The 27,250-nt window shown below is 41.7% G+C and overlaps 1 protein-coding gene across 1 annotated transcript in view; it reads right to left on the reverse strand.

Moving 5' to 3' along the window:
- The window catches only part of RIMS4 (regulating synaptic membrane exocytosis 4), an 84,319-nt gene extending 57,462 nt beyond the window's left edge, over positions 1–26,857 (reverse strand). Inside the window, exon 1 of the mRNA XM_030533509.1 lies at positions 26,524–26,857. Within this exon, the coding sequence (XP_030389369.1) occupies positions 26,524–26,620 (97 nt within the window). The 5' untranslated portion in view covers positions 26,621–26,857. The remainder of the gene's footprint in view (positions 1–26,523) is intronic.
- Between the last annotated feature and the right edge of the window lie 393 nt (positions 26,858–27,250).

Here is a 27,250-nt window from a genome sequence, read left to right on the forward strand (position 1 = left end):
GCTGCCCATGTCAACCAGGGTAAATTGTAAGATTATATTTGAGCTTGAAATCACTTCTAAATCTTGCTCCCCTATATCCATGAACTGCTTTTGCCATCTCTGTTCATCATTCCAGTATACCCAAACTATGGTTGTGCCAATTCTCTTTGGAACATCCAACTTCCAAGCATGAATTGAATCCTGTGCTAATTATAGATGGCGTATAATTCTTGCCTTGTCAATAAGTTTGTGTTGTAGATTGTTCGCCTTTCTTCTAAATTTGACATTGCAACAGAGAAGCAAATCCTCTCAACCCACACACACACCTTAGGTGTGCAGCTGCTTAGTAAACACAAAGTGTGACATTTCCTTCACCGTAGCAAGGCATAAAAGATGCAAATCATAATTGTGAATTGAGACAGAAAGCGTAATACAGTAAGTCCTTTTTACCAGCCTGCCCCAATAAACCTGGTAGCACATACTGCATATACATGTTGCATATAAAGTTTATGATGAGCTAATCAATCAACATCACTAAACAGAGAGAGAAATCAGTGCTTGGCAAATATAGTGGGTTAATTTAAAGCAGGCATTTGGCACGTGCAGCTGACAGCTCCTTTTTGGATGTCATTCCATATGTGGTGAACACATGGCTATAGCTGTTAAGGGAGTGCTCAGAGGTCTCTTCAGCTAACAAAACAGAATTTCATATTTTTGCAATAACTTAAGAGATGTTCTACTTTTTCCAGATTGGGAAACAGACTAGAATGGCATACATTCTGTGCAGGAAAATCAAGGAAAAATCAGATATATCACCCTGCACATTCACTGCTCATACCTACACCAGGCTTTTCTGGCCTACATTTCCCTCCATTGCTAACCCTGCTTCAGTTTCTCTGCCAGTGGGAACACTAGTGCAGGTGTTTCTCAACCTTTTTGATACCAGTGACCAGTTTGCTGCTTTCCTCAGCTGTGTCAGGGAGATCTCCAGAACCAGTCATGGAGAAACACTGCACTAGGGTATGCAGATGGCTGCAGGTGTCAAACACTATAACATCTAATTTTGCCTTAGCAGTTCAGAACAACAAGTTCCATAAAACTTAAAGTTCTTATTTTATTTTTAAAAGCTACTTTTGGCACATTGGTCGCCCACATCTGGTGGAGCTGAATCAGTAGTAGAAATAATGGGAAATGTGGGACAAAAGAGCCTAGCATAAACAAGGCTTATGGGCTAGATAGGATTGTGCCTTCCCAAGCATTATCCTGGGGGAGACAGATGTGGGAAGGGGATATGGGAGCAGACGTAGACTGTGGTGGCTCAGGAGCTCCAGAGAGACTTCTGGCTAAGTCAGCCAGAATTCCTTCCGGGACTCTGTTATAATCATAGATCATTAGGGTTGGAAGGGACCTAAGGAGATCATCTAGTCCAACCCCCTGCTCAAAGCAGGACCAATCCCCAAATGAAGGGAAAACAAACTGCAGCAGATGCTCTGCCATTCAGAGTGCAACATTCACCCTGACCTGACCAGATCTACTGGCTGGTGCGTGCATGGGGAGTGGAGGAAGGATTGGGTGACCAGCCCTGCTTTCTACTCTCTCCTTCTTAGGGGAAGCAGGTGCTATGAGCAGCTAATGGCACAATGAAAATGCTTCCTGACCTCGCCGTGGGGAAAGCTTCTTACATCCACTCTTCTGTGCCTCCCCTACAAACCGGCCTTAAGGATTCCTATGTGCACATGATCTGCTTTGTCAAACCTTTGATTCATTTCCAGAAAGGCTCAAAGAGCATGACTGAATTAAATAAAAGAACATTCCTGGGTCCAGAACGTAGCGTAATGGAAAATATTTGTTTCAGAGCAAAGCCACCACTGGGGGTGAGTTCTGCAAAGGGACTTAGGTATTGCAACGCTGAGCAATGCAACATCTAACATTTAGGTGCCTACAAAAAACCACAGGACCACCACTGTGATCCACAAGACCCGAGTTCGGTGCCGAGGTTCCCTCTATAATGTATGGGGAGAACTAGCTGTCTTACAAATGCTCCTGCTAGCCAATGGGCAATACCAGTGACAAGGGGTGTGCTAAGCACCTCCACCTCGGTCTCAGAGATAGGCACCTATGCCCAGACTGCAGGGAGGCCCCTAGCTCTGTTCAGTGATCGGCACTTGGGAACCCACCTCCTGCAGTTAGGCTAAGGACTCTCATGCAGGAATGAGTTAGGGGCCTGCCTCAAGCTACACAAAATAGCCAAAGGAAGAGACACAGTGGTGATAGCAGGGCCCACCTCGTAACTTTTAGCCCAGTGGGTAGAGCACTCACCTGGGATGTGAGCAACCCAGGTTCAATTCTTCCCTCTCTGGCAGAGTGGGAAAGGATTTGAACAGAGTTTCCCACCTCACTGTTCTACTGTGGATAAATAAATAGTCATTGCAGCAGAGAGCATCAGTGACTCTGTAGTCCAGTGGTTAGGGGCAATATCTCCCACCCTCAGCTGGGAGGTGCAAGATCCTGGATCTAACCCCCTGCTCCAGTCGCTCTTTTATTATTTAATCTCTCCAGCAGGAGAGAGCGAGGAAGCCTCACACCAGACTATCCCACAGCTCAGGGGTTAGAGCACTCTGCCCAGAAAACACTGTTCAAATGCTTCTCCCCACTTCTGGCAGAGAGGGGAATTGAACCTAGGTCTCCCACATCCCAGAAGAATTTGCTAACCACTGGGCTAAATGTTATAAGGTAGGTATATACCACCACCACCTCCTCCTGCATTTTAAATGGCACCCAATCAGTAGGCAGTCTCTGAGCAGTCCTCACACAGTTAGGCAGCCGAATCACCCTGTGGCTTATGTAGGAGATAGGTGTCCAGATGCTTAGATGGATGCATGCCCAGAGGCCGAAATGTAAGTACTTAGGGAACTTTTACTCTGATAACGTAGGTGCCAAGTAAGTTTAGGTGCCTACCAAGTTCCGTGGATCACAGTGGAGTCAAAATTGGGAGTTAATCACTTAAGTCTGGGGTTTAAGTGTCTAAATCTCAGGTTAGGCATCTAAGAACCTTTCTGGATCTGGTCCTTATGGCCTGGAATTAGGAAGGAATATAGAGAATTTGCTTTCTGTAACCTGGTATTTCTGCTCCTTGGTCACATAATACTTCTGCTTCCCAACTGAGTGAATCCCAGAAAGAACTTTCAAGACACCTACACGAACTCTTCTGATGCAAACACTCAGCTGATTATAAATTTGCAGCAGTTCTTTTGTAACTTTGTCTTTCTCCAAATATTTTTGCAAAAAATCCCCTCACAAATGTTTACAAGTAGCATGTAAAAAGGGGTCACAAATAGCGAGCAAGGAAGTCTGAGGGTTTTGTTTTTATGAAGTAGACAATACCTTTTGGCAGTATTTATCCAGCTCTAGAAATGAGTGGGAGGATAATACCACCTGGCAATTTCATTTAGTGCTTTACAAACATTATCTAATTAAGCATCACAATCTCCTTATGAAGATGAAAAGTGTTATATCACCTCATTGCACACAGAGGGGAAAGGTAAGACATAATGGCAAAGATTAGTTTAGAACCCAGGAGGTCCAGCCTTCTCTTAGGAGCCAGCATGGGACAAGATGCTGTGTGGTTAAAACCATACCTGTTTACATTTGCAATCTGTGCTTAATACAAGTCTTGGTGTTACTTCACTGTGTTATAGCATGAGGATACCCTTCCAAGTCAACTCATTAATAAATCAAAATGACAAAATGGTTGGCAGTAGATAAATTATTGAACTAAAAGCAATTTACCAGTCAGACACAAAACTAAACTACGTAAGCCAGGAGCTACTGAATATGGAGTCTGATTTGCCTGGGGATGATTTTTCTTGATGCATTGTAAATTATCAGTCTAGCAAACACTAGAAAGAGGAGGGAACACACTTCTGATCTCTTCATTAAAGCAAGACAAGTAATGACATTAGTTCTCTCTCTCAGACAGTGTCCCTTTAATGACATTAGGTACTTTGACAAAGCTATGTCCCTTCTCCACCCCACTGACACCAAGTAGTGCAATTATTACTGAAATATTAAATGCTGTGGGCCAGATCCTCAGCTGATGTAAAGTGTCACTGTCAATGGAGCTACCCCAGTTTACACCAGCAGAGGATCCTAGCCCATTGTGTGTTTTCGCTGTATATTGCGAGTTCACATCAGTGCTACTTCAGCTCCTGTAACTATCCATGTAACGCACCTTGATAATTATTCATTCTCAGGTGTTGTGCTGCCTAAAGGTTAGCACTTCTCCTTTAGATTCTGTATATTGTCATCTCATCTTATAGCACACCACACTCCTAACCATCTGTACAAAATGAAGCTAGCCAGCTTGTCTTCTCTTTGTTACAGAGTCCAGTTCTCCAAATCAGTGGTTAAAGTTTTTGCACTGGAATATGGAAGCAAGTTGCACACAGATAAGACAATGCACCGAAAGGCTGCTTTGCAAGGTGGTGGGAAGAGAATATTCATGATTCAAGGAGTCTAAATAGATAGCCCTGGGGGATCTTTTCAGGTCCCAATGGCTGATTAACTGCTGGATAAAGGACGGTTATTTATTTACTGATCTCTGACTGCTGTTTGAACCTGGTTTATATAGCTAGCCCTGGATAGGAGTCAGCCCTATATTTCCTATATACTGTGTAATCCTTAGATCTCTTCTTTTCCCTTCAAGGCCCGTAATTTCATTTACTCCAGAGGGAACTCTGTACATGCACTGAGGGGAGAACAGAATCTTTCATTCCAATTGCCAAGAGCTAAACAGTACATTTTTATTTTCATTAAAACATTTTCCCACTGAAGGCATTATAAATATGTATCAGTTGCATTAAATAAAATCTTCTTTGGACATTTATGCTTAACACACACCCTACTGTATTTATCAAACATCCCTCTATAATATTATAAAGCACTGAGTAATATGAATCCATTTCTTGTACAATGTTATTCATTCTGCAGTGTCCGAAAGTGTTTCATGGCTGATACATTTTGTATGGAAGGTTTTCTTTTTGAAGCTTAATAGATCCCTAATATGCAGCCTCTAATAATGACGTTACTGACAAGATGAAAGCTGCTGCAAACATTTTGAAGACAGCTAATTATTTACTGCACTGTTTCAAGCAAGGTACAGTTCACCTCCCAGATCTTAGACTGTCTCCAACCCACAAAAGCCAGGAGATTTAGAAGGATTAGAAACTGAGGTGCTGGAGTGGGCCCTCAGCAACCACTTGTTAAAATTCCACTACCTAGCTTTCAGGAAGGGTTCTGGTGGTTTCCCTGACTCAAATGGCATCTCTCTCTTCTCTGGATATTTATTTCAATTTATGAAGCACCTATCCATACGGTTAGGCACTCTACAATAATTCAAACACAACAGTCAATAAAACCTAATCCCAAAATAAAAAAAAGATACAAATCAATAAATGTAATCAAATGACCTGCCAACCCAGAACTATTGTGAATCCTCCTAGACCAACCCTATGGAAGAATTTTTGCTGAAGCAAGCTCTTAAAATACTTTTGATGAATATGCTTTCTTACCCCTTTGAACCAGGTGTCAAGTGTGTTAAAAGAAAATGTCCCAACGGAAGATATACCCTGAATCTCCAAAATGGTCTTTGACCCACCCTCACAATTTCTAGTTACACAAGATGAATGCTTGGATATATGGATAATATATTTGGCATATTTTCAGAGACAAAGTCTAGATGCTACTAGGAAATACACTTGGGACCAGATTTTTTTTTAAAAACAGGTTGTTAGGTGCCTAACAGTGCATCCAGACACCTAACTTCTATTGGTTTTAATGGAAGTTAAGCAGCTAGTGGGATTTTCAAAAGTGCCTATCTGCATTTTTAGGTGCTTAAATACCTTTTAAAATCTGGCCCTTAGTCTCAGTTTGTTGCCCAGTGGTGCTCTCTCCCCCGCCACCTTGGTTGAATCAAGAAAGACTTTTAGTAGAAAGGGACACACACAAATTGTAGTCTAATCAGCTTCAAGAAATGACACTGAAGCAGTTTAAGGTCTTACACCTGTCCTCTCCCTGTTAAACGTCCTCTACTCCACTCCACACACAGCCAATTTCTGTCATTTTATAGTCACATTTGCCTATTTTTTAAATGTTTTTTCTCTAACGTGGGGAGAAGGACCCAACAAATAAAGGGAAATGGCTGACTATACCCAGGAAACAAGAACACATCCCCCAGTACCACCTCTACCCTCCGTACACTACAATACTAGGGGGTTTATTACCAGCAAGGTGAGAATTTTAGTGGGAACTCCTCATGCAATATTAGCAGCACATCCTGGGAATTAAAGACTGAAATCATGTTCTTAACTCACTCTGTTGCACCAAAAGCTTCCCTGTCCTACAGCTTTGCTCCAAGGTTCTTAGCTGAGAGGCTACATCAACTGAAAAGCTTTGGTCCAGCCAGACCAAATTTAAAATGGCATTTTCACTCTGATTCTCTTGGCTTTTACCCATTTAAGACCTTTAATACTGTTATGATAAACTTTTGTGGCATGTAAGAGTATATTTACACCACAATAAAAAACCCAGAGCACCGAGTGTCAGAGCCTGGATTAATGGGTTTGGGCTGCATGGCTAAACATTGCAGTGTTGAGATTTGGATTTAGACTGGAGCCTGGGCTTGGAGACCATCCCCCTTGAGATGTTTCAGGGCTGGAGCCTGGGATCAGAAACCCACAAGAGGGGTAGGTCTTGGAAAAAGGAAGAGCAGTCAATGGCCTTCTACAGAGTGTTCATTACACATGGGCAGGACTTCTTAAAAAAATTTTTTTTGAATAGTTTTGAGCAACAGACAAGAGAGCAGAGCTGAAACCCTGACTTGGTCCAGGCATTATGTGCCACTGAAACATCACCATAGTCTTAATACTGGTATGGTTAGTCCTACTGAAATTCAAATCTAAGATTTAAAGAATGCACCTCGATCATGTATGTCCAGCCAGTATCATTATAAACCAGGGGATTTCTAGCAACTAATAGAAATAGTTCTACAGCAAATGAACTCTTCATCACGTTAACTACTATGGTCTAAGCAGAATTTGATGATTTGTTTTGTATAATTTCAACAGATATATCTATGTTCATTTAAAAACATTTCTTCTTTATTGATTTAAAATATCTAGTGTGCAAAATTATGAGTTTAAAACATTTTTCTCAATTTTATATATTTAAATTTTCATAGATGTGTGAAATTATAGGAAGGAGAGAATCAGAATTATTTAAAGACAATAGACATTTATTTCAAAGAGTCAAAGCTTTAAAGCCATTAAAACACAAATCATCATCAAATATCAAAATATACAAGCTAACTATCCTTAAATCAAACTCCACTTTCCCAAGCAGCCATTTTCTTACTTTGCCTGTCTGTAAATGTTGACTTATCAATGGAAAGTGCAAGTGTAAGTGTGTGTAGTGAAATTGATGTTTACCAACATTCACCAATAATCTAATCCTGCCAAGCCAACGTATATAGCATAGCCAAGGAAAAGCCACTATTTGACAACAGCTATCTATCTCAGAGCGATATATGATATTATTTGATTTACTGAGGGTAGGAAATAACTGATATCAGAGGGGTACCTGTTGTTAAGAGTTGAGCTTTTATTCGTGACCACAATAGTTAAAGATGGAAAATGCAGTTTAGGACACTGATTCAACCAGGTCAGAGACTCAGTTGCTGCTATGCCAGATTGTGGCCACAAATCCAGGAGGAAACAAACATTATACAGGTATCAATTAGCACATGCATATCTACAGGTCTATTTCTGGAATATTTTACACAGGATTTTTTCTCTTGCGTTGGGCAGCCATTAGAGAGTCACAATATTTTGTGAATCCTTTTATTTCCACAGTTATTAATCATGCACCATTTAATCACTGGTTTGTCATTTACTTTCCTAATCTCTTTCAAATCCTTCTGCTTATTTTCACATAGTTTTTCCAAGCCGATTTTATGTGCCTTGCTAATTACACTTCTTCATTGCCACACACTGTGTAGCACACACACATTGAGCCAGAAGGTGACTCGATCATTTGCTTTGTTACATGCCCAGTGAATCATCTGCTAGTAAAACACTCAAAATGCATATGACATTACCGTAAAAAAAGTCATATTTAATTAGCTAGATAGCCTGTTAACAACACATTGGAGAGGAGATTGCATCCCACAGGGAAAATATGTTTCTACAGATCTTAGCACCAAGGATGAGGAGGGAAAAGGTTTGCCCAGGATTTATTCCTCTGCAACTAGCACAGAATTTTTTACCCATTTTTGACTGGTCAATTCTAAGAGGGATAGTCATTTGTTCTAAACTGCAATATCAGTGCATGCTGGATCAGCACCTCCCTATAGGTGCAGAAGGATCACAGCTGCTAAAGTATGTGTATGAGCCCAGCACAAGAGGTCCTGGTCAGCAGCAGCAAAGTCGTACAAAGGCGATGAGCACTGCAGATGGATGAGATAGAAGCAGACAGCACCTTAAAATTTAAACACTCACAAATGAATTATTCATGGTCAAAGGAAGACAAGAAGTGGGGCAAAGATATGAGAATGAGGATGAAGAGAGAATAGGAAAAAGGAGGAAGTGAGGGAAATAGATGATTGACTGCCTCCCGTGGTCAGCAATGGGCTAGTTCTTGGAAGTAACCAGCACAGTAAAAGCTGCAATCAAAAATCATGTGCTTCCAGTGACCTTTCTAGAGGTAAAGCTGCAGTCCCTTGCAGGGTACTGACTATGCAGTCATACAGGGGACTGCATCACTTTGAAGCTTGTTCTCTAATCTAGCTTTCTTTTTCTTTTTTTTTAAAAGTGAGTCTCTAGTGTTGTGGTTGCAAAGAGCCTCAAACATGACTGTAACTGATGCAAAAGTAGGACCGTAGAGAGCCTGGAGCAGTAGCTCTGAGGGCTGCAACCTGTCCCATTCATCTCAGCGAGGGAAGAGACCCAGTGTGTTTAAATTTAAATACCAACATTGCTAATTATTTTGTTCATCGTGTAAGAAAGGAAAGGAAGGGGCACTGCTCAGCACAACTTACTCTGAGCAACCTCTCACTTCAGTGGTGTCTGGAAGATGCCAGCACTTTTCCCCGTTTCCCCCCCACACACACACACTTCAGTCATGAAGGAATTCAGCATCCCAAGCTCCTGGACACAGTCAAGCCCCACCAAAGGAGAATGAAGCTCAAAGAGCCCAGCGGAGCTTGGAAAGCACACACAGTCATATTTTGACAACAGCATCTCAACTGGGCAGAGCTTGGAAGAGTATCACCATTCCCTCTCCCCCCACTCCAGTTCCACACACACAGATTCCAAATTGTCCAATTAAAAAAAAATACTGATGGCATTAAGGCCTGATTCACTAATTTTGCAAATGGTTTCTGATTATTCCTGGACATACCGACACTGAATCCCTGGGCTACTTGCTTTCATGTGAAAGCGAAGCATCCCCTCAGTTACTCATTCACAATGTCAAATGCATTTTGGTTCCCAAAGCTGTCAGACTAACTCCTTTCAATATCAGTAAAACACCTTAAGTAATAATTAAAAGTTACTGTAGGTGACTGAAAATCTGCTGTAAAAATAAAATTTGTCTGCGCAAGAAGTTCCTTTCCTGGCATATTTTGCATTTGTGTACACCTAATACTTTCAGGCTTTCAGATGATTGATGTTTGTTTGTAGCTGTTAATAAAACTTGTTGCTAAAAGTGGTTACAATTATGGAGCTATTAATATGCTGTGACATCAGTCAAGTCAGTTTCCGAGTGAATCACAGTTACAAGCTTGTAGGTGTTCCATAGCTAATTGTCAGGCTGAAATAGAAATGTGTTAAATATAATCCAATTCTGTCCTAGTTTTTTCAGCAACAATAATGTGCTGAACACCTACAGGACTGAGGTGACAGGCACTCAGAAATCAAGACAAAAAACTATTTATGACCACTTAGATCAATAAGATTTAAAATGTTTGCTCTTGGCTGTGATTTTCCTTATATTTAAAGACTAGGAAAGTTTAAGAAAGTTGGTTAATAAATTCATTATGAAATTGAGTCATGTAAGATGTACTTGTGTAGAGATTTCAGTCTTTTTTTCTTGGCACCTATTTTCACAGCAAAAGGTGCATCCTCACAACCTCACGTGAAAGACCGTGATAACCTTCCTCTGAATAACTAGTTAGCACTATAGCTGACAAGCTCAAATTTCCTTATATCGTTTTACAGAATATCAAAGACCAAATCCTGCTCAGATTGTATGTGGCTACAGCTGCATGGACTACATTTGGGTTAAATGAGCTGCAAATCAGGGTGTGCTCCTGACCAGAGCTGAACAAACAGAAGGGAAAATCATGTCTGGATATTTTAGCAAATTAGATGCTGAATTTCAGTTCTTCACAATTTCACCTCTTTTGTAATCACTTTTCCCAAATATTCATTTCCCAAATATTCATTTGCACTAACTCCTGTTGGTATGAATGGTCATGGAAAAACTCATCTCAAGCCTGTAGTGGACACCTGTTTAGGGAATAGACAATTTTACATATTTTAGGGAATTAAAATTATGGGTGGAAGTAGCAGGCTTCCTGCTTTTCCCTGTCAATCTGTCCTAAAAATCTGCTGTGTCTTTGCAGCAGACAGCTCCAGTGAACAGACTGTGAACACAAAGAAAGCCAAATTCACCAGCTAAAATGTCCTATGAATAGTTTGCCTGGTGTTATTCCCAACAGAATTATTCCTATTTCTGTGTGTCTTGACTGACCCTATTGAATTCAGTGCTTCATGAGGTATAAATCGGGCAGACTTTAGTCAGCTGCTTGAGAGCCCGAGGAACAGGGCTGACACCACACCATACTAAAAGCTGCATAATGCTTTGCTGCCTTTTGGTTGGTTTGAGTGGGGGGAAGAAACAAAAGCCTCTGGACCAGGAGTGTTGCAGATGGAGGGTACTTGGGTCACAAACGTGGCCTTTGCCTGTTATTAGACAGCAGATGAGAATTCAGTGGAAACAGATTAAAAAACAAGCTTCTAAGAAGCCAACTTGGTGCCCTGAAAGTCTGCAAAGCAAAGAATGGAGGGTCTGCAGAAGTGAGCCCAGAAGAACAGGTCTGATCAGAAGCTCAACTGAACTATCCTTTCCCTCTTTTTCAAGCTGTGCTTTCTTCAACCTTCTATTTAATTCTTTGCATCGTTCCTCTTTCAAGTAAAACGCTTGAGACTAGATGTTAAAACTGTGTGAGCATAACTGTTCCCGCACAAGGCCACAGCTGTGTAGTGGGGCCACTGCATAAATGAGAATCAGACCCTGGATGTGCAATGGCACATGCAAAGAGATGTGCTCTCACCACACTTAAGTAAACAGATATGCAAACTAACCTGCATGAGCTGTTGTGATAATTGCGTATGCAAATATGGATGGCCAGTGAGATGAATAACTGCTAATTGCACATGCAAATTACGTGCACATCTGTGCATGCACAGAATTGGGAAATCAACCTTTTTTTTATTCCTGCTCACATAGAGTTAGGGTGACCAGATGTCCCAATTTTTGGGTCTCTCTCTTATATAGGCTCCTATTACCCACGACTCCATCCCGATTTTTCACACTTGCTGTCTGGTCACCCTTTATGGAGTACACAGTCCACCCCTTTGAGATGAGATCTATCCTATTGTACTTAGAGTGCCAGTCACCATGGTATTAGGACTGCAAACAGAAGTGACAGGTGTTATTGTGTGAATGGCTGTAGACTGTAACAAAAGGGGTCACATAAGAAACATCTTGCTTATCTATGCTATACACTTAGCAAGCGACTGTGTAGCATCCAGGATAGTAGCTTGCCAATATAATCAGCAATACAGAGAACTGTCTTCCAAGAGTCAGGAATACAAACCCAATAAATGTGTATCTTCTGCATAAATGAAAAAATAGACTGTAATAATGGAAAATAAGACCTGGAGGAAATGCATAAATACAGAGGAGGATGCGGAGAATCCTAGAGGGACTTTTTTGTACTCAAAAGTAGCAACTGGGTTGAATTATTTATAGTCAAGATAAAACACTGATTAAAAAATGAATGAAACCAGGAGAGCTGTGTGCAAAATTCTACCCCAAGACCTCAGGCTTCTGTTCAAAAGAAAAAGCCTGATGATCAACAGTGTCAGATGCAGCTGACAGATCTCACATAGTAATAGCAGTAGAGATCAGACACTGTGAGGCTGCTATGGAAATCAGTGGCTAACCCTCTACAAAGCAAAGCATTCTCGGGACTAAAAGGATTATATCTGAAACATGACTTGAATGTTTCCATACACTGAGTGATCTTGGAGCTGCACCTCAAATAAGTGAGAGCTAGGGATCCAAATGGTCAAGCCACCCAGGTACACAGCAGATGTCCTTCCTAGAGGCCTGACCACAGACACAGGGTCATTTTAAAGTACAGGATAAAAGAGAAACAACAGCTGTTCTTAATACAATGTGGTAATCAGTGTGTCTATAACAGGAACACTTGCCTTAGTAAAGTCACCTGTAAATCCAGAGGGGGCTTCTTTTTTGAACTCAGTCTCAACTATCATCAACATACCCTTATTTAAAAAATATCATCAGATTACCACATAATTTTTAAGGTCCCACATGGAGAAAGAAAGTATAACCATGGTAGCTTGTGCTGATACCACAACATAAGAACAGGTACCATGGGATTTTTACTGTTACCATGGAAATGTCCTCATACTGTGTAGCATTTTGACACTGTCTGTTTTATTACAAGCTGCAACCACATGGCCAATTGCAGAGCTCACAAAGTGGCTGCCTGTTAAGAGTTCACCACAGTTATCACTGCAGTTGACAGCCAGTTCAAACTGTCTGGATGTTGGAATTTGACCAACCTGGCAGCGATCTGTTCTAAAGTGCATGAGGAAGCTTTTTAACAGAAACAGTCCCATAAATCTCAAAATGATACAGTATCTACTATCTGCAAGACTGAACATCGGATTGTTTATCTACTTTCTGCATTATTTTTTCTGGTTTTCAGAGCAGCATTTGAAACACACTTTCTCAATTTATTTGAACTACTGTACCTAACTCAAAGCCTGCTACTTCAAACAGATAGCCCCATTGGCTTTGATAAGATTCTTCACATGAGAAAGAGCTACAGGATCATAGAACCACAGAAATGTAGGACTAGAAGGGACATTGAGAAGTCATGTAGTCCAGCTCCCTGGGCTGAGAGAGGACTAAAACCTAGACCAGCGCTCACAGGTGTGTGTCCCATCTGTTCTTTAAAACCTCCAGTGCTGGGAATTCCACAACCCTTTGGAAGCCTATTCCAGAATTTAACTACCCTTTATAGTTAGAAAGTTGTTCCCAATATCTAATCCTAAATATCCCTTGCTGCAGATTAAGATGGATACTACTTGTCCTACCTCCAGCAGACAAGGAGAACAATTGATCACCATTCTCTTTTTAACAACTCATAACATAATTAAAGACTATTATCAGGTTCCTGCTCAGTCTTCTCTTCTCAAGACTAAACATGCCCAGTTTTTTAACCTTTCCTCATATGTCAAGTTTTCTAAACCTTCTATTGTTTTTCTTGCTCTTACCCCTGGACTCTCTCCAGTTCGTCCACATCTTTCCTAAAACGTGATGCCCAGAACTGGACACAGTACTACAGTGGAGGCCTTACCAGCGCTGAGTAGAGTGTGACAATTACCTCCTGTGTTTTACATGCAACACTCGTGTTAATACAACCCAGACTTATATTAGCCTTTTCTGCAACTGCAACACATTATTGGCTCATTCAATTTGCAATCCACTATAACCCCTAGATCCTTTTCATCAGCACTACACCTGGCCAGTTATTCCCCATTTTATAGATGTGCATTTAATTTTGCCTCTCTACGTGTAATATTTTGCACTTATCATTACTGATTTTCATCTTGTTGATTTCACACCAAGTCTCCAATTTGTCAGACATTTTGAATTCCAATCCTGTCCTCTAAAGTGCTTGCAATCCCTCCCCAGCTTGGTGTCATCTGCAAATTTTATAAGTATGCTTTCAACTCCTTTATCCAAGTCATTAATAAAAATATTGACTCGTACTGGAGCCAGGACTGACACCTGCGGGACCCCACTAGATAGAGCCTCCTAGTTTGACAGAGAACTACTCACTGAGTAGGGTCTTTCAGCCTGTTGTGCACCCACCTTATAGTAATTGAATCTAGACCACATATCCTTAGTTTGCTTATGAGAATGTCATGTGGGATTGTGTCAAAAGCCTTACTAAATATTGAGATATATGAGGTTTACTGCTTCCCCCCAATCCAGTAGATCAGTAACCCTGTCAGAGAAGCAAATTAGGTTGGTTTGGCATGATTTGATCTTGACAAATCCATGCCGACTATTCCTTATAACCCAATTATCCTCCAGGTTCTTACAAATTGATTGTTTACCAGTATCTTTCCAGGTATCAAAATCAGGCTGACTCGTTTACAATTCCCTAGGTCCCCCTTTTGCCCTTATTTTGAAGATGGATATTATTTACCCTTCTCCAGTCCAGTGGGACCGCACCCATCCTCCATGAGTTCTCAAAGATCATCATCAGTAGTCCAGAGACTACTTCAGCCAGTTCCTCAAGTTACCTTAGGATGAATTCTATCAGGTCCTGCCAACTTGAATACATCTAAGTTATCTAAATAGTCTTTAACCTGTTCTGACCTGTTTCTTCCCTCCTGTTTAAGATTTAATTGTGTTGAGTATCTGATCACCATTAACCTTTTCAGTGAAAACCAAAGCAAAATAGGCATTAACACCTCAGCCTTCTTAATGTCATCAGTTATTAGCTCTCCTTCCTGGGTAAGCAGAGGACCTACACTTTCCTTCATCTTTCTCTTGCTCCTAATGTATTTAAAGAACCTCTTCCTATTGCCTTTTATGTCCCTTCCTTGGTGTAACTCATTTTGTCTCAACCTTTCCAAGTTTTGTCCCTACAAGCTCATGCTATTCAACATTTAAAATAAAAAGCATAGTAAAATTCCTGTTGTCTGAAAACCAGGCTATGTTTTCACTGACAAAAAAGGAGTTCTCTCTCAGTGAGGGAGCTAACTTGAATCAGCTTTCTTCTTGTCAAATACCAGGAGAAACTATGCACACTAGAGTTTTTACCTCAGTGTAACAAGTCAGGGTAAGCCACAGGTGAGGGGATATAGAGTTGAGCTTGACTAGCTATCTGTGCCTTTTCTCCAGTAGGATTTTACAGAGAGAATGCTAATACAAGCTCACTCTCATCTTAAAAACACAGCCCAAACCACCAGTAACTCCAAACCACATGCAAGACTGGAGGCCTATCGTATTTTACATCAGTTAAGAGAGAGGGTTTCAACCAATGGAACTGTAGCATGTAAATGTCAGAGACATGAAGGATTGGCTGAGCTACTCTACCTTGTCTATAATAATCCTACTATTCAGCAATATACCACTCAGCCAGAAATCAATCTCATCTTTAAAAAGCAAAAAGTCTTTCTCCTTTCTTATTTCCCTGACAATCCTATCAAAACACAAATGTGCAAAGAAGAGTCCATATGAATATCTGGTTAAAGATTTTAATACTGTGTGTATCAACACAGAGAAGGAACCCTGAATTGGCGGCCCAGGCCAGGATGGAGCATATGCCCAGCAATAAAGGGTTAATAGGAAAGCTGAAAGCCAGTAAATCCATTCTGTGGCACCTGACGTGGAGACAGCTCATTAAGGATTAGACCCAGCTGGGGACAAGCAGACCAGGTGGTTTCAATAACTAGAGGAAGGACCGCAAGGCCAAAAGGGGAGAACAGAGGAGAGCTCCAGACAGAAGTGTATACTTTGGGACTGGCCTTGAAGGGAGAAGGCAGATACAGCAGGGGTGAAGGTGTTCCAGGCCGCTCTCAGTGAGGCTAGCTGCCCTGACAAAGCTCCTCTGCAATGGGAAGGGGGGGAAGCTGCAAGGAAAGATGAAGTTCCAGGGAGAGAGGACTGGAGAACACTCCTCAGTGACAGACTCCTGCCAACAGGCAAAAGGGAGGAAGTAGCCCAGTGAACCAGAATTTGGAACATAAGAAACAGACCCTGGCTGCTTATCAAAAGTGCCCTGGACTGGAACCCAGAGAAGGGTGGGCCTGCATTCTTCTACATCCCTTCACAGGAGGGGTGAGCTAAGTCTCAGGAGTAAAAGGGAAAGGATTACTGCCGAAGGCCCGATACATGGCCACTAAGACTTAGTTTTCATTTGAACTTTTTGGTGACTCTACATGCAGTGAGGCTCAGAGGGAAAGAAGTCGTAAGAAGAAACCAAACACAGAGCAGCCTAGTAACTGCCAAAGGGGCGATGAGACGAAAAAGGCTGCTATTCCACCATTAGCCATAAGGAAGACAGAAAATCCATGCCCACACTGGTCCAGGAGCTGTAAATAGACACAGTTATGATTGTCTGTTTTTACACTGTTATGGTGAGCACAGTGGACAAGGTATACCAGTCTACTGAAATTATAACTGCAGATATGACACTATGGAAAGGACATGCATAACACAGGCCCTAAATTGAGTGACTAAGCACTCTTTTGGCAGGTTCTTTGGGAAGCATCCACCCTAATACTGCTTTCTACGTACACTTCTGTTATTGATACACCAACAGCAGTTTAGTCCCAGTTCATACTATGTAGGTGGTTTTCAAGCATGCGGCAGTTAAGCTGTGGGTGATGGTATGCAATGCCTCTGCCATGGAATTCTCCTTTGGCTGGTGAAACCATCTACGAAATAAAGCAGAATTCATGAGGCCTTGATGACAAGGCACATTAGAAGAGGTTTTTTATTGTATATGTTTATAGAGTTATGGAAATACAGGTCTGGAAGGGCCTTCAAAAGGTCATGGATTCCAGTCCACTGCTCCAAGTCATGATTAAGTATATTAGTTCATCCCTGATAGGTATTTTGTCTAACCTGTTCTTTAAAAATTCCCAGTGAATGGGATTCCATAGTCTCCCTGGGTAACCTGTTCCTCTGCTTAACTATCCTGGTAGTTAGGAACAAGATTTTAATCTGAAATTTATATCCCCCTTACTGCAAACTACTCCAATTACTACCTGTGCTAACCTCATCGACGTGGAAGAATACTTGATCACAGTCTTGAACAACCTCTTACATATTTGAAGACTGTTACATTCCCCCCCCTCCCCACCCAAGACTTCTCTGCTCTGGACTAAACATGCCAAATTTTTCAACCTTTCCTCAAAGGTCATGGTTTTTAAACCCCTTATTCTTGTCGCTCTTCTTTAGAGTCTCTTCAGTTTCTTCACATCTTTCTTAAAGTCCAAAACTGGACACAATACTCCAGGTGAGACTTCACTAGTGCTGCGTCGAGTACAATTATCTCCCATTTCTTACATATGACACTCCTTTAAATGCATCCCAGAATGACATTTGCCTTTTTCACAACAGCATCACACTGTTGACTCATTTTCAATGTGATCCACTATAATCCCCAGATCCCCTTCTGCAGTAAAGCTGCCTATTTAGTTCTTCCCCATTTTGTATTTGGGCATTTGATTTTTCCTTTCTAAGTGTAGTGCTTTGCACTTGTCTTCACTGAATTCCTTCTTGTTGATTTCAGACCAATTCTGTAATTTATTGTTATCTTTTAAATTCTAATCCTGGCCACTAAAGTTCTTACAAGACCATCCAGCTTGGTGTCAGCTGCACATTTTATAAGCATATTCTCTACTCCACCATTCAAGTCATTAATGAAAATATTTAATAGTACCAGACTAAAACAGACCCCTATGGGACTGCACTTGACATGTCCTGCCAGTTTGATGGTGAACAATTGATAACTACTCTACACCGTCTCTGCATTACTCCACACTTGAAGGCAGCACAAGCCTTTCCGTTTAAAGTAGTATTTCTCCATATTTTATTAAGGCAACATAGATATGAACGTGCATTCCTGTAGGTCAATTACATTTTCAGTGACAGGGGAAAAAATGTAAAATCTTTCTCAACCTGTTATAATCGGTGCTGATCACTCAGAGCATTTTATAGACAACTGGCATTCTGAAAAGCCAGCTGAGTTTTTCAGGGTTTGGATAAAATGGCATAACAGAGTAGTAGGGCTGAGACAAAATGGGGTACTGGTTGCCATTGTGATTTGACTGATTTGATTGTGGCATGATTTTGTTTGGGGGGTGGGGCTACTGAGTTTTTTATTATTTGTATGTGTTACGCAATAACAGAGCTCCCCAGGTCTTTATATGGGTGCTTTTTATCATTTTACAAATCCAAATCAATAAAATGTGCTGCCCAATTATTATGCCAGCTAGATGCTCAAAACGTGTGTGCAGTTCTGTGCTTAGTTTGTGTCATAAACAGATAGTTAAGGGTTAATGTCTCTTTTACCTGTAAAGGGTTAACAAACAGGGAACCAAAAAAACACCTGACCAGTTGACCAATCAGGAAACAAGATACTTTCAAATCTCGGTGGAGGGAAGCCTTTGTTTGTAGTTTAGTTTTTGGGTTTTGCTTTGTTCTCTCTAGGGTCTGAGAGTGACCACACATACCTACAGGCTCTCTAATCTTCTGTTCCAATTTTGTAAGTACAAATGTAGAAAGACAGTTTAGTCTTTTTAATTGTTTTTCTGTATTTGCAACTGTGTATCTGGCTGGTAGAGTTTTAATGTGTATTTGGGTGAAAGTATTTTAAATTGTATTTCTGCTGGAGAAAACTTTCTTTCTATTGTCTATAAGGTGAAAGACGCTGTAATATTTACCATCTAAATTACAAAGATAACTTGTACTTTTTTTCCCTTCTTTTTATTAAAAGTTTTGCTTTTTAAGATCTGTTTGATTTTTTTCCCCAGTTGAGGCTCAATGGAATTGAGTCTGTACTCACCAGGGAATTGGTGGGGAGAAGGGAATTTCCTCTTTGTGTTAGATTCACGGAGCTTGAATCTGTATTGCCCCTGGGTGAGGGGAAGGAGGAAGGGGGAATCCCTTTGTTTAGATTCACGGAGCTTGAATCTGTCTCTCTCTCCTAGTGTACCCAGGGTGGGAAGAGCTGGGAGGAAGAAAGGAGGGGGAAGGGAAATGGTTTATTCCCCTTTGTTGTGAGACTCAGGGAATCTGGGTCTTGGGGTCCCCAGGGAAGGTTTTGGGGGGAGACCAGAGTCTATCAAGCGCTCTACCTAAGTCCTGATTGGTGGCAGCATATCAGATCTAAGCTGGTAATTAAGCTTAGGGAAATTCATGCTAGTACCCATATTTTGGACGCTAAGGTTCAGATCTGGGAATCATACTATGACAATTTGTACATGCAATTACCTACCAAATTAGCCATCAATTGCTGCTCTATTCTCCCTTGTCTTTATATCTGTTCACAGATTATACAGTTTAGATTTCACCCCTTCATTCAGACGGCAAAACAGAACCTTGTATGAATATCACTTTGGTAGATGTACATTCAAAGTCTTCTAAATAGTTATAGTATGGTATATTATAAACATTACATGGATGGACCAATCAAAGATCAACACATTAGTGTGCTTTAGGAATCATATCCCGGTAGTCCGCATTACTGCTCTACATACATAAAATCTTAGGCCTGGGCTATACTAGCGGGGAGGTTCGAACTAAGATACGCAACTTCAGCTACGCGAATAGCGTAGCTTAAGTCGAAGTATCTTAGTTTGACTTATCTGGCCGTCCTTACAGCGGCAAGTCAACAGCCACGGCTCCCCTGTCGACTCTGCTTACTCCTCCTGCCAAGGTGGAATACAGGTGTCGATCAGTGGATCGACTTATCACGTCCAGATGAGATGGGATAAATCGATCCCCGATACATCTAACACTACCCGCCAATCCGGAGGGTAGTATAGATGTACCCTTAGATACAAGTAACCATTTTTGGTGTTTTTCTAGTGTTTATTTGATAAACATCACTTGGGGGGGAGGGTTGTATCGGGGTGTTTTATCAGATAAATCCAAGAGTCTGAAGCTGTATAAATAGTTCTGAGGAGAAGACATTCTTATTTAAGTGTGCTAATGGCATTTCAAAGTGCCCTGCGTGGTGCTGCAAGACTTATCTGCAGAAGACAAGATTGCAGTGATCAGAGCCTAGTGTAAACCTGTCAAATGCCATGTCAAACTGCAGTGCTGAAACATGTTAGCAACTCAGTTTTCTAAATTAAAACGTGCACATTTCTAATCTAGCCCACAGCACTCAGCAATATGGGCAGGATAACTCAGAATATCAAAAAAATAATTGTACAAATAAATTATTCCTCAAAACAACTGGCCCAATTAAGTTTAATTCCTCTCTACACAAAGCAGATTCATATATTCTGCCAAATAGTGATGCTGAAGTAAAGTAGTTACAGCTTTTCACCACTCGTCCTCATGTAAAAACCTGGCAGAGTAAAGGATTCACAGAGAACTGTGCTTTTGACTTAACAAATGTTGCACTAGAATTAATTTTACATGAATTAGAAGTGGTGGGAAAACAGCTGCTCTTAGTTAGAAAGATTTTCAGGGACAGGATCTCCTACTTAGGAGTAAACTGACAGCAAAACAATCCACATAAAGAGACATCATGGAGGGAAAGATTTCTCCTCCCCAAGCTTTGGAGTTCAAATGAAAGTGTATAATCAGCATTCTTCATCTTCTGTACTGGTCTCTTTAACGCTCACTAGCACTTTTCAAACAGGTATAATAAGTGCAGATGGACTCTAAATGTAGCTACGCTGCTATAAAGGAAATCCACATGAGATTTTCAAAAAAAGTTTAGCAAACAGTTGGGGCACTAAGGATTCCCTGATATCCTCAAATACAGATTTTTCAGGTTGTTGGCACTTTTGAAAAGTTGAAAAAATTGGTTTGGGTTAGAAAAAAAAATATATCACAAAAATTTGAAATTTCTGGCAATGGAAAAATTGAAGAAAAAATTGTTTTGGGTCAAATTAAATGTTAAGATTTTAAGCTTTTTTTAGACATTGAAATGTTTACAAATAAAATCAAAGGAAATTTCAAAACAAAGTAATTTGAAATTGAAAAACAAACATTTTGTTTTGAAAATGTTGAAATGAAATGTTTAGATTTTTCAGAATTTGTTAGGGTTTTTTTTTCCCTAAAACACCCAAAAAACCAAACAAACAATTTGGCAAAATTTACTTTCTGAATCAGCATTTTTTGACAAAAAAATGGTTTATGTTCTAAAAATTTCATCCAGAGCTGGCTAGGCCTATAGAGGGGGACCATGCCTACAGCATGCTCATGGACACTGGGGAGCTGCAGAAGGAATTCAGTTTACTTGAATCAGAATTTCTTGTGTGGGGGGCAGTGCATCTCTGGATTATCGCCAGTGCCTCATAGGCATAACTGAGTCCCTAGTTAACAATAGGCTTTGCATGTCACTGTACTACAATCAAGAGACAATGACTTCAGTCTGACATGTATTAAGAACACATTTGGGATTTTAAAATTACCATTCCAGTCATGCAGCGCACAGATGTTCTCGCTACCTCTTACATACTACTACCATAAACACATAGCACTTGCATAATAGAGCAGTGACCAATTACCCTGTAAGAGGAAGCTTATAGGGTTCTCCACAGCTTTCCAAGGCAATCTAAGAGAAGCCAAACCAGCCCATATGAACTCAAAAATGAACTTCACATTATGGAATTCACTTATATTAACAAACAATTAGCATCTTCTATAAAATTGTTTGTATTCAATTGCAGCACAGCACTGGAATTGAAAATATCAATGAGAATTTTAGAACACACAGTGGCTCTTTTTATTTCATAATTTTATACATATTTTAATGATTAACAATACAGAGAAATTCAGCCAACCCAGTCCAGGCAAAGACATTACAGACTTCCCCACAAGCCCACAGCAATCACGTTACTCTAGTCCAATATGTCTTAACTCTGTTTTTACAGCTCCATTAAATTAACATTTCATTTAGCTTCTCTTCAAAGCATATCCTGGTAATAGAATAGTGGCTGTCAGTCTATGACATTGTGTACAAGCAGCAGCACCATAGTTGCTTGGACTTGGCTGTCTCAAGAAATGGATAACTTTACTGCTTCCTGAGCTAGCATCTGTGTAAGCGAGGGTGGGATTTACCAACATTTTGGGAGACAGTTTGACATTTTGACAGCAGCAACCATTTTGTCTCTTGGTCAGAGTTAATTTGTTTACTTTATTCTATCCTCAACAAGTTTTATTTTTAACTCACATTCACTTGCGTTAGTTCACCATTTGGCAAGCTAGGGTCTTGCAACAGATTGCCACATGGATACAAAGATATATAATGTTTAATTTCAGCCAATGCCAGGAAAAATGTACCATCATGCTGTAGTACAATTACGATTTCTATCTTGATATTAATAAGTGTATGCTCTGGATTAAGGCTCACATTTTCAAAGATGAGCACATAAAAATGCACCTACGCTTATGCACTTAATTTACACGTGCCATGACCATGATTGTGTTTGCAGTTAAGGTAAATGCAAACTAGGGCCCCAATCCTGCAAATTACTGCTTGCGTGTGTTTTAGACGGCTGTTACCACAATGAACTCAACTAGCTTCAAAAACATTCCAAGCAGGCGCAGGATTGTGATAGAAGAGAGCAAACGCTCTTCGTGCACAAATGTGAAAATTCAAGCTTCACTATAATTTGTTCTGTTTCGCTTTTTTTGGTCTATTGCTTTATAATTGTACAATGATCAGAGCTAGGACAGACACTTCTATCAATTATAATGATGATATAGGACCATTAATAATGAAGACCCCTGTTTTGAAGTTCTTGTCCCCACTGACATGAATAGAAATTTTGACTGAATAAGGACTGCTACACTTGACCAATAGAAAGTACAGGAAAGTTACATTTATTAGGTTTAAAAGAGCTGGTAATCCATAGCTCTTATGCTATTTACTCTAGACAGTAATTTCTCCATGTTACAGCACTGCTGTATCTTAATGGTGAGAAGCCCCTCTCACTCATTTAGGGCATCCTTCTCTGGATCAGTCTGGCTACTCCTCAGCTATTGATACCATTTAGTAATACAAATTTCAGCACCACTTCCTACCTCACACCTTTTCAAACCCATGAAGCCTGTAACAGGTCCTGCATGCAGAAGGGCACATTTGCAGGTCACTCAATCTCCCTGGCATAGGATGTACTTCAGGGACCGTTCAGCTGAGAAAGCAGTTTCCTTACTAGAAGTTCTGGATGTCTATCTGCATCTTGTGGACCCTGACCTCTCTGCCCCTGCATAGACTAGTATGGACTGAGGCTTTTTCTGTACCCATTTCACCACTGAGAAGACAGCAGAGGTTTTGAAACATCAGAAGAGTGCAGCCTACGTATTATTGGCAGACACAAGAGACATGAACGCAATTCAGCTGATGCGCAGAACATGGACAGCAAAGAAAAATGAGGCCCAAGTCAGGAGGGGAAATCTTCTGCAATTAAAAGCATTTTTAAAGATTATTACCTACCAAGTTCAAAATCTGGCCCCTTTTCCAGGCAAGTGTTAACTCTAGCCAATCAGCTGAAGCCAGCAATGCAGGAGCCCTTAGGTTCGGTAGTGCCATTTATGTTTCCACTTCACGCTGTGTTGAAGGCCAGGCCAGCTCTAGCGAATTTCCTTCCCAAATTATTTTAATCTGATCCAAGTGAGAAAACTTGATGGTGATTTGGGGTCAAGAGCCTTCTTTCCTTTGGAATACAGTATGTCAAGTTTCCTTTAAACTTTGCCATTTATTAACTTTTCCTCCTCAATAAGAACACTCCCTTCTAGTATAGCAGAGAGTCTTATCTTCATTCAAAATAGATGATAAATTTATCCAAAGTGGATTGTTTGCTCGGTCAGCATTTCCCCCTTCTTCATATCCTGGGGTCAATCTCTTTTCTGTTGTCATCTTCTACAGGTGATATTTTGCCAAATGCAGTATCTATTACTCTCTGCTGTGTGTCAGATTATTTTTTTTTAATTAAAATTCAGAATGCAATCAGATCTGGTCAGAATCTTGTGAATTACAGAAGCTTGCTTAAATCTAAATGTTATAGTCTCATGTTTGTCACAATGTGATTATTTATGATTTCTCTAATTTCCACAAAATATGTATGATGCTACAAAAATTGTTATTTATGTTTTTGTATTTTTTGTGAAAGAGGCAACAATCCAAAATGTCACTTTTTCCTTTCTGACACCACCAGCAGAAATAGCTGCAGTGCTCATAAAAATATTAATACAAATTCATATTTCTAAAGTAAGGGCCAATATAGCAAATACTTATTATGAACCATAATGCCTCCTACCCTGAGTAGTTACATTAAGATTAATGGGGCTAACTCAGGATAGTAAGCAGTGCTCCAGTAATAAGCGCTTGAAGGATGAGGCCATAATTGCAGATTTCATGAATTCAAAGACGTATCTTTTTATAGGCTGGAATACTAACATTCATGAGTGATTGTTCAGGAATGAGATCAAGTAAATAAAATTCTGACTACAACCATATATCTTTAGATGCTGGAATAGGAAGATGCGTTCACTTAAAGAATCAGTCTTCTCAGACACAACAGAGTCAGCCTTTCAGTGAGGAAATATCTGTTCAAGTCAATGGGTCAGGTTCTTGGGCTCCAAAGTGTCTCACTAGAAATAATTTCTGAAGCAACAATATAGACTTCTCAAAGCTCCTGTTATTGCCTTGCATGGTCCTCTAGTTGTCACAATCAAATTGACTATGAAGAGCAAATAAACCATTTGTTGAGATCTCACACCTCTTCTTCTATGCAGGATTTTAAGCATTTTAAAATATATTCAGTTGGAGGATGCTAAAACCTCCTTCCTCTCCTCCAGGCTTGCTTGTATGCTGATAGAAGTTAATAACTTTGACTTTTATATATTTATTTTTACTTTGATTCCTCTAAAAACAATCATTTTGTATGTGTGACATCTCACTTGCACATGTACCCATCTATTCCTGTGGGAGCTGCATGTCTTGGAATGAATTTACAAGACTGATATTTGAGAGATGCAGCCAAGATGGTAGGTATTAAAATACCCATCTGCCTCTTAAGTAACAATCTCTACATTTGTTACAAATAAAAGAGATTAAAAATATATTACCAGAAAGTAACCTTGTGCGTACAGTGCAAATCATTACATATAGAGAGTAGGATATAAGCATGCTCTTCAGGCCTATCAATTTATTATGAAAATGTGTAATCTAATTTTAACACATCCTTTTCCCACTCAGCTTTGTGCCTTCTATCATGCTGTCCCCTATGCCTGGAATACTCTCAATGATCTTTCTCTCCTGTTCAATCCTACCTCTTGAATTCTCTCGCTTTCATGTTTTCTCCCTATTAATTACCCTTTCTCCTGAAGCATTCTGTCTTGTCCGGTTTACACTACAGAGCAGGGACTATATTTGCAAATCTGGATAAATTACTGCCTAAATTCCAAAAGAGCTGTTTAATATTACCAGATTAGTGTATTTAGTATGAAGAGTTCATTGTTCACTATGAAAAGCACTTGAAGCTTGGACACAATGTACAGCAGAAGATGCCTTTTCTGTTTAAAGTACCGTCATCCACCATCCTCTCTGGAAGGCAGCTGAGCATAACAGAAGGATTAAGACTTGCACCATTCGTTTGTGAAGACATTGACTTCAGTGTAAACCAGAAGAGAGTGAGTGTATTTCTTATGCAAAAAAGCCTCTCTTTTTAATCCCCTCACCCTAATGCAGGTTCCTAATCCCATGTCACAAAACGTGCTGGGGCACTGGGCAGCCATTAGTAGGTGGCTTAGGGAAGGCAATCAGTGGATGGGTCTCTGTCACACCCCAACTCCTCGGCTGAGCCAGGCAGGGCTAGAGCCAACACACCACAGTCTCACATTCTCCTGCTAAAACACCGGAAAACCTAGCCTTTCCACCCCCATGGCTGAAAGAGTCACAGCCACCAGCTGTGCTCACTCCTCTTTAGCATCAGGGCTTCTACAGCACAGCTCCAGGGTTGGTGTGAGACATCACACACACACACAGCTAGAACTCTCATTCACTCTCCCCCCACCCCTCAAACACACACACACACAATGTCCTGAGCTGCCTCACTATTTCTGCCAGGTCTATCGGGCCCTCCCCCATTAATTCATTCACTGACTACCTCACCCACCCACCCTCATTCATGTGTTAGCTGCCTCCCCCTCTCTCCATTCACAGCCCCTCTGGACTCAGAGGCACTGGCCCTCTCTTCCCTGCCCTCCATTGATGCCCCTCAGGTCCCTCTGCCCCCAAGCAGAATCTCCTGTACCTCCGCCCGAGGCATGGTCCCCACCCCTCGGGCCAGGCTCTCCCCCATGGGCACCCTCCTGATCCTCCTCGTGCTTTACACCCCCCGCCTGCCCCACCGACACCCTTCCAGCGCCCCAGGCTCCCCGCCCCACGGCCGGGCCCCTTACCCGCGTCCTCCTCGTCAAAGCTGTTCATGCAGGGGAAGTAGATGGCCAGGGCCTCGAAGGAGGCGGACAGGCTGAGCCGGCTCTGCGAGCGCTCCATGAAGAGCCCGGGGCCGGGGGCGCTGCCGGGGGCCTCGGCTGCCGCCTGCGGCTTGGGCAGCTTCGAAGCCCCATTCTTCACTCGGAGCACGGCCCGCGGCGTCTTGGCTACTGCGGGGGCCTCGGGGAGGCGAGATGGGGGCTGCGGGCAGGCGGGAGGCGGAGGGACTCAGCCCCGCCCGCGGGAGGCTGCTCGACTCCCCGGGGGAGCTGGGAGGAGGGCGCTGCTCGCTGCTCCGGGGACGGGCGAAGAGCGAGGGGCAGGCACCTGCCGCCGGGGCCCCCGGGCGCGATGCAGACACCGAGGCGGCTGCGCTGGTCGGTGCCCCCGGGCGCGATGCAGACACCGAGGCGGCTGCGCTGGTCGGTGCCCCCGGGCGCGATGCAGGCACCGAGGCGGCTGCGCTGGTCGGTGCCCCCGGGCGCGATGCAGGCACCGAGGCGGCTGCGCTGGTCGGTGCCCCCGGGCGCGATGCAGGCACCGAGGCGGCTGCGCTGGTCGGTGCCCCCGGGCGCGATGCAGGCACCGAGGCGGCTGCCCTGGTCGGTGCCCCCGGGCGCGATGCAGGCACCGAGGCGGCTGGCGGAGCGCAGAGAGCGGTTAGCCCGAGGAGGAGGCAGCGATGGAGGC

Source organism: Gopherus evgoodei, chromosome 14 (genome assembly GCF_007399415.2).
Source record: "Gopherus evgoodei ecotype Sinaloan lineage chromosome 14, rGopEvg1_v1.p, whole genome shotgun sequence".
Lineage (NCBI taxonomy): Eukaryota > Metazoa > Chordata > Testudines > Testudinidae > Gopherus > Gopherus evgoodei.